Below are 11,784 nucleotides of genomic sequence, written 5' to 3' on the forward strand. Positions count from 1 at the left end.
GTGAACGAAAAAGAAGAAGAAAAAAAAAGAGAGAGAGAGAGAGAGAAACGAGGATAAAATGAAGGGAAAGAAACATATAGAAAACACGGTTAACGTTGAAAGAAGGAATCGCAACGAAGTAGAGCTTCGTGTTATGCATAATACATTTGTTTACTGGACCCTTTGTAGGCCGCTCTTTCTATCCAGCGGCTATTGGAAAACGAAATTCATGTTACATTAACTTTTTAGAACGAAGCGTAATCCTTTTGTTGCTATTAACATTGTTTCTGAGAAGCGATCGAGATTGTTCAGATCAGGCGAGCGTGTTTTCATTTTATTCTTCTCTTTGGTGAAATTAAAGATACACAGCGAAGGATCAAAGAAATGCATAAAATTGATACATTAGGAATTTTAGTAATTTTTGTATTGGTAACTTTTTACTATATTGGTAGAGGTATTTTGCAATTATTTTTTGCACCCACTGTACGAAAGGAAATTCGGAATTGGTGCGCTATGAATTTTAGTAATTTTCATATTAGTGATATTTTTGCCATATTAGTGGGGAGATTTTTGCAAATATTTTTTGCAACCACTGTACAAAGGGAAGCTCGGAATTGGTGCACTTTTAATTTTAGTAATTTTTGTATTGGTCGTTTTTTTTCATTTTGGTAGAAGTATTTTACAAATATTTTTTGCAGCCACTGTACAAAAGGAAATTCGGAATTGATGCACTATAAATTTTAGTAATTTTTGCACTGGTATTTTTTTACCATATTGGTAGAAGTATTTTGCAGATATTTTTTACAGCCACTGTACAAAGGGAAGCTCGGAATTGGTGCATTTTTAATTTTAGTAATTTTTGTATTGGTCGTTTTTTTCATTTTGGTAGAAGTATTTTGCAAATATTTTTTGCAGCCACTGTACAAAGGGAAGTTCGGAATTGACGCACTATGAATTTTAATAATTTTTCCACTGGTACTTTTTTATCATATTGGTGTGCAAGTATTTACACAAATATTTTTGTATCCAGTGCACAGTGACGTGTAAAAGTTTCCAGTCAGATACATTTTTCACTTTACAACCCAAAAGCGATATTTTAAAAAAAAATTTTAAATAACACATTATACAACTCTACAACAATATTTACGTCTTATATTATTTTCTTTTACTTATCTCCTACTCGATAATATTTAAAATTCTCTTATACATCAGTCTACGAACATAAAATGACAAATGTATATAGGCAGAAACTTTTTCATGCCACTGTCTATTAAAGTACTATGTAAAAAATATTGCAAAATATCTGTATTAATCATTCGAGTAAACGTTCGAAGGCCAATCAATTGTTTCGTAATGCGAATTAAACATACATGCTCAGGTGCCTTAATGGATTTAGTGAAACGTAATAGTGTAAAAGCACTTTCACTTCCTGTTCCACATAATGGTAAAAGCTGCCATTGACAACTATTCTTTTTTCTTTTTTTTTTTTTTTTTTCTTCTTTTGTCGTTGGCTCTTTCATATCATACGAGTGTTTAAGGACACGAGTTTTAGTTTCGCGAAGAAGATATTACGAGTTTGAGTTCGCGAAGTTGATATTACGTGTAAATGCGTGACGTAAATCGACGAAGGTAGCGAAGAAGCGTAATGAAAGCGTAATTGATTACACGGCCTTGAATCAATCCGGAAGTGCTATTAACTACGTCAATCTTCGCATGGCGTTAATTTCATTTTTTTTTTTTACCTATAATAATCACCGCGACGTTGATAGAGGCCAATGATAATTGTAATTTGTTATGTTAATAAATATTCTAAGAGAAAAATATCAGTTCCCGAGTGTTATAATAAAAAATTGTGTATCTTTCTTCTTATCTTTTATGTTAATGTGTCAGCGTGAAAAACGCCAGCGAAAACATAAATCATTTTTAGATATTCCAATTTTCCTTTCTTTTTAACGTAAACAACAAGAGTAATCAATTGACGAACATTCTAATGAAAATAAAATTCTTAAATATTCCAGTAAGAAAACTATAGAACTATTATTATAGAAATAATGTTAAATAGTAACGATTGAATATTTTACTAAAAAATTAGACGTATAAATATTTTCATTGAAAATTTGTATAAATACAATGCCAGTAAGAAAAAAGAAGATAAAAATAAGTTTCATTTAAAAAGAATAACGAAATCCTCTACGCTTTACAGCATCGAAATGCAATGAAAATTTACACCTGCCAGTTGCGCATCTTCTCATAATTCTATAGTCGAAGGCTTTTAGCTTCATAACTGAGAGCTCTATAATTGTACAGTCTTTTTACGGCTAACTATTATGCAACGATGACGTCATTATACGAAAGCGGCAAAAGCTTTCAACGACGCTATCTGCGTGAGTATCGGTGATAAAACTTTTCTAAAAATTTAGATTAAATCTCATAAATCGATACCAAGAATAGTCTCGAAGAATAGTTAAACGATAGGAAAATTCAGGTAGACGATACGAATGGAAAAGAAAAGGCAGAAGAAATAAAATAAAAGGGTTGTTAAGATAAAAGGTTTATCGACGTCGAGTAAAGCTTGAGAAATAACGCTGAAGACGACCATGTATAGAATTTGATGCATTCGAAATACATTTTGTTATTTGAACCAACCAACAGTAAAAAGAAATATAGAAACGGGTGGCAACTAAGTGGTTGCGGATTTTGTCAATATCGCCTAATGACAAAATCCGCAGTCACTTAGTTGCCAAACCAATAGAGTCGAGTAGAATTTTGAAAATTAAAAACATAGGAGAAAATTTGCACAGAATTTTTGTGCGCTCGAAACAATTAAAAGAAACATAAAATGATGGTACAACGGTGTTAGCGTTAAAATTTCAAAGATAAGAAAACTGTATAGAATTTGACACGCTCGAAACTAGTTTGAAAAATAGTTGGTAACGATATAAAAATCGGTTGCCAGTAGACCGTGCATTTTTATGCAATTTCATATTTCCGAGAATATTATTCAGAGAACAAAACGTCGATAGTTTTCTATCGACGTACACTGTACAGTTATAGAGTTTTGCCTATCAAAGATTATAGCAAGCGCTATACCTTGTGCACGTTTTGTATGTCTTTCCGTATCACACGCATTCTGTGCAAGTTTTCTGGCAAACGCGTAAAAATTTGCAGTGTAGCCAATACCAGTGCAGCGACATCTTAAACAAAATTACGCAAAAGCGCGCGAAAATTAAATGAAATTTTGTACTTGTAGAACGAATCGAGAACTAAGCAAACAAACGACGCTAATTGTAGAATTGAAATTAGTAGTAATTTCACGATGCAGCAACTGTGTTTAATAAAACACTGCCATTGAAGCCATAACTCGATAAGTGCGCGATCGACTATAGTCCCACGAGTATAATGAGACGCTAACGAGCCTCGATTCACTTTGCCCTAGCTTGGCGCAAGTTGCAGACAATCGCAATTCGTGCCACGGGTTTCCGGGATCCAATAAAACGGCCGTACCGACGATTTTCGCAGTAACTCGATCGCAGATGGCAAACTTCGCCAACCAACGTAACAGCAATATCGTTTCAAACTCGATTCCCTGTCGATCTTCCGCTAGGCTGTCCTACCGGAAGAAGCTTGGATAGCTACTTTCTAGCGAAACACGGGCATCGATAATTGCGTATCCTCGATCCGAGCTGACACACGCGTCGAATAAATTTACAAGTAGATCGTAGCGGATATTCGTGCCAATTTATTATACGTTTATGGAGATGTAATTAAAAATGCGTGGAGAGCAACAGATAGGAAATTGTTTCGTGATGTAAATAATTATTTATCGTTATTACAATCGCAGCTATTATTTTATTAGTATTCTAGAGTGGTATTTTCGTTTGTTTTTAGAAAGAATCTGAAATTTGTAATCTAAATTGATCGCAGAAATCGGAGAAATTCGATATTTTGGAAACCGAACGATAAGAACTGAAAGGTTCCAGTTACGAGAAACGAGCGCGACTCGAACGCCGTAGTATTATGAGAATTAAAGAAGTGTCAAATTTCAGCGATCAGATAAGATTTCAAGGTCTCGTCGATCGTTACCAACCGAAGAATTCGAACGATTCTAACGTTCTACGAAAATCGAAGGAATTTTCTATTCTAGGAATGCGAAATTGAATAAAACAGAATACGATCTAGCAAACCGAAGTTCGACGAAAATATTTCGATATTGCGATAGTCGGAGAAATTGAAAATTGCAGCGATCGAATTTCCTAACCCCATTGTATTTCCTCCGTTTGCTTCATAAAAACGTGAATTTGCACGAACATTCGCAGTATAACCAAGTTAATAAATATTTTCAACGACGCTGTTACCAAAAGATTGCCATTTGGCTAAAGAACCTACAATGGTACAATGATACACAATAGCAAACAGTCGTCCGACGGATCGTTGAACGTCCATCTTTGGCCATGGGAACCTGCCATTCCATAAAACTTTCACGTCCCTCCTAAAGCCATCTAACACGAGCGTAATGCGTCACTCCATCTCTGTCACGCTTGTTACAAACTATTACAAACATCGCTTTTTTATCTATTTGTCACATCTTGTCCAACAATCTCGTAAAATATCGCATAAATACCGGCCACCGATCGAGTCGCGGACGAACGAACGATACGTTTCAACCGGACGATACGCTACGAGCGATCGTTTCACGAAGATTGCAGGCGTGTTGCTGCCGTTTAAGCAAGAGAATTGTCTCGCTTTCTTCTTTATTATCCGCTTCCTAAGCGGCTTGCTGATACAACGACGAACCGCGTGTAAAACAACGATTCTCACAAACGTTTACACGCTACTGGAATTCACCGGCCTCTCGTCCCGTCGTCCTAACTATACGTTGCTTTATACGCCGCCAGATGATCAGATCGCACATGTTACATTTACGAGAAATTAATGTACGCATTAGCCAGGAATTTCACTATTTCCATACGAAGCATTTCCTCGTACTTTGCGTAATATCTTCCGATTCACACGCGCAATTTCTCGTTTAACTTCCATTCTCCCAGAGTCCGTCAGTCTAGTCTCCGTTTTTGAGTCTTTGAGTTTACTGTTACTTTCTTTATTGTTCTTTCTATTTTTTTCTTTTTTTAATCTTCATTTATTTGTCGTTTTCGTCCCATTGCCTGCTAAGGTATCGGTGACTACTATTTATCACAAATACAGTGGCCGATCCCGATAATTTCAACATCAAGGGAAGACGTAGTATCTTCGAGTCATAGAGGTTTTCTTTTATTGTTTTAATTAATCGTAGTTAACATTTTTATAGGATACCGCATGAGGTATTATGAAACGCGGATTCGCGTCTGCAGTCTGCAAACGTTAATTAAATATGCACGCGCGCGCGCGTTGTGTGTGTGCGTGTGTGTGTATGTGTGTGTTCGTGTGTGATTCTGATTATATATAATTGTAATATTTACAACGCAACTAGGTATATCTGTTCTGTTGTCGTGAAAGCCACAGCCGAGTTTAATCCGCGTACGTTCCTTCTGCATTCACGTAAGATGGTGTTTTGCCATTTTGCCACGAGTTCTCCCATTCTCGTCTTATCGTTCTTCTTACCAGGCGTTTCTCTTTCAAGTCTTTATTAGTAAGTTAGTTAGTCGTTAGAGTTGCGTAGCGTTGCTCTCATTTAGATAATCGCGTGGTTTTTCGAACTACTTAGCAAAAAGGAAGAAACAGAGAAACTCGAAGGAAGATTAGTTTGCAGATGATGAATTTTGTTTCGCTGTCTTTTTGACGACTTTTGAAATTTCAGATTTACCATGATAACGTCCGATGATAACGTGTCTGTTTCTTTACAATTGTTCCTTGTACTTCTTTTTTTTTTATATGGATTTTAAAATTTGTTACATCGTTATATTTCTTACTTGGAATGTTTCTTAATAAAAGAAGATGCAGACCGCTGTTGCTTTCGAAATAAGACGGATCGACATCACGAAACGGATTTGTCCGGATCATTCTAAAATCTACCCACGGAGTCTTTTCAATTTTTTCAACGCGGTATTATATCGAGTACGTGGACTGGGACATCTTTTTCTTCCACCAAGATGTTTTCTTAGTTCCGACCCACTCAGATCAACATCTGGTTACCGATAATAGGCTTTGCAACGCTATGTTCTATTAAAAAAAAAAAAAAAAGAGGAAAAAGAAATAAGAAAAAACGAAACTGACCATTATAAGACGAATCGAGAAGTTAAATACAATCTCAGAGCAAACTTTCTTCTCGAAACGTCCCGCCACTTCATCCAGGAATTGACCCATTTCTATCTGATCCTAATAGTTGCGAGCTAACGATAAAAACACATGGTTGAATTACAGATTGCCCAAAGAATGTAGCAGAGTTAAAATAAATCTTCGTTGAATTCCTTCTAACTCCGATCTTCTTGTAATCGAAACGAAAATTCCCTATCTCTTCGCTCTTCTTCCACCGAATCGTCTTAAAAAGCTTCGTAATGGTGCGTTTACATCGAGCGAACAAGCCTTCATTTTGATAAAAATATGCCTTGACGACGAGCGAAACGGCCGTTTAAGACGAAACGACGAGCGAAACTGTCGTTTAAAATGACCAAACGCGTGGAAGGCATCCGCATATTCTTTTGCATGGTTGCCAACTTCGTGTCTTTATTTAAGCCAAAAACTATCTTAAAAAGGCCAGACGTATTTAAATATATTTTTCGCAATCAAATTACGAGGAAAGATCGAAATCTAGGTTTTCTTCTCCTCGTTGACATTACATTCGTACATTTTTTTTCATCGCTGAAGTCTTCAAGCGTTCGTTTGCACGGTAAATACACACGTCGATACAGTAGAAACTTTATTCCGCCCTAATTCTTCTAATAGCATCGACAAGCTTCGATCGTATTCCGTTTCTTGCTTTTGATTTAACGCAGGATACGAGAGAAAAGATTTTTCTCAACAGCATCGCTTACCAAGGTTATTAGGCGAGTTTAAAGCAAATGTGGTTAGTTTATACTTGCATCATTGTTGTTTTATATTAAAACGAGTTTGCAGTAACATTGGCTATAGTTCGAGACTATAAGAAGAAAAATATTTAAACTAAGTTGGAAAAAAGTCACATTTTCGGGATTCGGCGTATAAGAAACCACGTTGGTAAGCCTGCCAGTCAGTGGACAAATGCTCGTCTACGTTTCCGCCATATTAATTTTACTAGAACGTTAGGGGGAAGAAGATTGTCACTCGCTCGGTCTGAAGTAGCGAAACGTGGCATGACAATTTGCGCATTTATTAGGAGCAAACTGCTTGAACAAATCCAATCAACTGTTCCCATCGACGTTCAATTCGTCCAACTCGACACTCGTTCGGCCCTTCTTTATTATCTTCGAGGACAGGGAGGCCCGACGAAATTCCCTAGAAAGCCGATCTCACGAATTCTCGAAGCGGCCAGGATTCATGGAAATTCGAGCACGCTCGAGGAATCGAGTTTCGATTGCATCGACGAAATCGTGTTACGTCGGCGGATCGATCGTGGCAACGTGGTCACGTTGTGACACGAATAAACTATCGCTGCCGTTTCCAGGGAATCCACCGCTTTCTAGGACAGCGCCTTTGCGGGCGTTACTCGCGAGCAAAACGCATACTTTTTCCACTTGCTTTCATTTCCTTCTGCTTTAACGTCTTTACGTCGTTTTAGAATAGAAGATGTTTGTGTTTTCGTTTATGCTGTTGTTCGACAATTTGCAGGGCAAAAACAGAAATTTTCAGGAACAATTTTTTCGCAATCGATGTTTATTAATTAATGGGCGTAATTTCGAATCCGCAGCTCCAATATCGAGAACAAGGCAATTCGTAGATGAACAACTAAGAAAGACAACTACGCAACGAAACTGATAGTAAACTTTCTTCCAATTCGATTGAAATACACAGAACGTATATATACGTCGTCTGGATTCTCAATAATAGAAGAAACATTTTTTCCACAATCCAAAGAAGAAAAGAAAAGAAACCATGTGATCGAAATACCCAAAGGAGTTCCAAATTTTGTACGAACGAATTTCTGAACGAGAACGTAAGAAGGTGGAAGAAGGTGAAAAGCCGCGGGCAGCGGACACGAGGCCCAGCTTCTTGTAATTAAATTTCTCTCTGCTTCACCTCGCCACCCTTAAAGTCTAAACTAAGTCCGTCCGTCTTTTCCCACGGGATTATAACACGTAACGCGACGTGCCAGTGGTTCATTGTGTTCCATCCACGTACGGTGGAATCGTAACGCGGACACGAGAACCTAGTTAAATTGTAATTTTCCCTCTGCTCGTTCCCCCAGCGATTCGCAATTTCGAGCTAAATACGCTCCGCCGTCTAATTTCATTGGTTAAAATAGCTCTGATGTCTTTTATGCGAATTAAAAGAGTAGTATACACTAGCGGGGTTAATGAACCGTCAGATGAACTCCCTCTCTCTCTCTTTCTTTCTCTCTGTCTTGCGAGTAAAGCGTGGATATCTATGCAAGCAAGCTCATTCATATTTTTATGAATATAATTCGAAACTCATAGACAGAACAATAGAAATAGGTTTTTACCTAACGCTATAAACTATATTTATAGATCGATTATGGATATTTCGCGATATATGTATCGCTTTTGGTGTAGATGAGGTGAATATGTCGTGTCCGTGGTGATTGTGGCTGGAGGCTGTAGATGTCACTGCTGGGGGTGGTACTGCTATATTTTCTTCCTATTTTAGAATCCTATTTCAGAATGGAAGAAAAATTGGAGACTTCGGTCGCCGGGATTCGATCCCGCGTTCCGAACGTTCGTAATCTAATGCGCTAACCACTAGCTACCGTCGTCCGTTAGTTGTTTGTATCGAGTGGCGGTATTTGTGCTGTCGAGTGCTGCCACATAGATATTTATTTGTTTCAATGGGGTAACCTAGAAATTGGACTTGTATCTTACGTGAATTAAACACGTAAGTCATAACTAAGACACAAAGAGGTGGAACATAGAATTGCAAATGGCCGCAATAGCGTAGAAATATGCCAACTTTGTCTCGCGATATATTTAAACGTAATAAACTTTGAATCATAAATATCTCATTGTCTAATAGAATATAACGATAAGAACTATATATAACGATTACTATATTTAAATTCCATAGCAAATACTACGCTTTGGATATTTCACACATTATTATGTGTATGCACGTTCTGTGCATTTCTGTACCTTCGAGTTTCTCACAAACGCGTGAAAATTCGCGAACTAGTTAGAACGTAAAGCTTTTGCGACTACTAATGTGACAAAAATTAATATACAGAATGATTTTCCAAAATTCGTCAAAAATCATTGTGCTATGATAAGATAAATTAATACAATGATTGGTATGCGGTACAATATGTAGGATATATAGTTAGGCGAACGTTTTAGCTAGTTTCGAGTTAGAGAGAAAGAGAGAGAATCGAGATATCGATTGCAAGAGAAGTATTATACTCTTGGAAACTACGGAGAAAATTCGACACCCATAATGCGTGACTTTTGCCATCCCTCGGTCTTGATAGGGTGACTATAGGGTAACTATAGTCACCCCCATTGTATAATGTAGGTTATACTATATAGAGAAGTTTTAAATTAGAGACACTGCTTAGAGAAGCTTTAAATTAAAAAAAAAAACCTTGTTCAGAGAACTTTTCGATTAAACGCATTGTTACGCTGGTAGCGAATTAAAAATCTAGAAAATTTATCAAAAATCTGCAAGATCCACAAAAGACACCAACGATATTTTCCTTATCATATTCTTATCCTCGTTACGATACTCGATCGCGTTTTTCGATTGAAATAATGCTATTTCACTGAAAGATAATTCTAAATTAATTTAATATTCTAACTTTTATTTTTTGTAAGCACTATTTTACATTTCGTATTACTCTTGTATCGTCTTCTTATCCGAAATTTCTTTTTCAATAATAATTTTCGAATTTAAAATTATCTCTAATTAAAATACACTTCGGTAAGTTCTGAATTAATTATAAATTAATTCTAAACTCAAAAAATATTGTTCAGCGTTAGGTTAGGATCGATCAAACGTTTCCCAAAGTGTATTTTAACTAAAGATAATTCTAGAAATTATCATTCGAAAAGAAGAAGAAAACGATACGATAACAATGCAAAATCAAAATAATGTTTAAAAAAAAAGAAAAAAAAGATAAATCACTACGATCCTTGTATACTGTCAAGTTCTTCTATGTATACGTTAATAAATTATTTGGAATTGAAAATTGCATCATTTTTGTACCACTCTGTAGACCTAAGATATTTGATTACAGAAACTGAACGCTATAGCCTGTACGAAATCAATGTCTCCCTCGAGGTTAGTGGGAAACGACCCCCCACCACTTCGACCAATGTCTTTCATGGGAATACTCACTCTCCATACTAAATCTTCGACAGCCATGACTGAACCTTGAACTGAATCTTTTATCGAACTCGGGCTTACCTGTAACAAAAAAAAGAAAAACAATTGCTTGAATAATCGTTGCGTAACTAATAATAAGTCAACTAACTGACTATGAAATATCTACGGGATGAGCCACGTTTTATCGGAATTGCAATGATGCATGTGCAATCATTTTGTGGCAATATGTTTCTTAAATGGAAGTACACATTTTTTTTGCATCGAGATACAATGCCGGCAAGAACGATTAGTTAGCCGAGATATTTCGACTTTAATCTTCTAGAATTGGTCACGTGCAGGACACAGAAAACGTAAATACGACAGTATCGAGTTACGTCTTTCCCTGTTTGTCATGCGATACTCCACCAATGAGATCGAAGTTAAAATATCTCCTAAACTAACCAGTTTCTTTTTTCGTGGAATAACGAGAAGAACCTATCTGTGTAAAAAAGAAAGTAGGCGTTTCTGCATCTATGTAAGTCACGCAATGGTTGATCGCGCATGCGCCATTGCGGTTCTTAAAAACGCACGATGCTACGAACGTAGTACCCTTCGAACAATTCGTCCTTCTCCTTCGACATTTTCTCTAACTACGCCGACAGCGGCGCTATGACACCAAGGAATCGCGCGAACCTCCCGGTACACAAGTATATAACATAATATAAATATAGAAATCCGTACATAATATAAAAATATTCTTCCCAATGTACACGTTACAACGTATCGATATCGGCACAACTGGAAGAATCTTCTGAAAATTTGCTCCTATCGACCAGAAGATTTGCTCTCCCTCGCGCAAAACGTATTTACAATTGCACGAGTTTCGCGTCACACAACGAAATTATCAGCTGTGCCGCTATCAACCAGATCTTAGTTTTACAACGGCGTTGACTCAGGCAGCTCGCTATCCTTTGAAACGTACACCTGTCGAGTCGCGTTGCCACTATCGATTCCAAGCGACATCTCGATTCCGAGCTTGGTCGACCGTGCGCTCGATCTTACGACTATGAACGCGTAACGCAACGGTCGATTCTAATCGCCGCGAGGTATTAGCTCGAAGGCGCTATTTTTCTCGCTGTTATCTTCCGCGCGATTTACAATGGTGTTAGATAAACCCATAAAAGCTAATGCCGATTAGTAGGCGAATCGGCCATAGCCCCGCGCCACTATCCGAGTCTGTTGTGACTAAGTGCAACGAGATATCGCGATTTTCGCGAACGTTATCGAAGAAGGAAGAAGAAGCAACAACCGTTGTGGCTCGCTGTACTCGTTACCTGTAGTTGTTGCATTTCCGTTGGAACACGTCCCATTGGAAGCACATGGTAGCGAAAAAGTGACCGACACCCGGAAATCCGTCGATCGAAG

The 11,784-nt window shown here is 37.4% G+C and overlaps 1 protein-coding gene across 8 annotated transcripts in view; it reads right to left on the reverse strand.

Moving 5' to 3' along the window:
* Nucleotides 1–11,784, reverse strand: part of LOC126873776 (IQ motif and SEC7 domain-containing protein 2-like) — a 144,348-nt gene that overhangs the window by 71,813 nt on the left and 60,751 nt on the right. The window contains exon 1 of one of the 8 annotated variants that reach the window (XM_050634990.1): nt 11,694–11,755. The exons of the other annotated variants lie outside the window; for them this stretch is intronic. Coding sequence (XP_050490947.1) covers nt 11,694–11,740 — 47 coding nt within the window. The 5' untranslated portion in view covers nt 11,741–11,755. Of the gene's footprint in view, nt 1–11,693; nt 11,756–11,784 lie in introns of those variants that run through there. 8 annotated transcript variants of the gene reach the window in all.

Source organism: Bombus huntii, chromosome 15, assembly GCF_024542735.1.
Source record: "Bombus huntii isolate Logan2020A chromosome 15, iyBomHunt1.1, whole genome shotgun sequence".
Taxonomy (NCBI): domain Eukaryota; kingdom Metazoa; phylum Arthropoda; class Insecta; order Hymenoptera; family Apidae; genus Bombus; species Bombus huntii.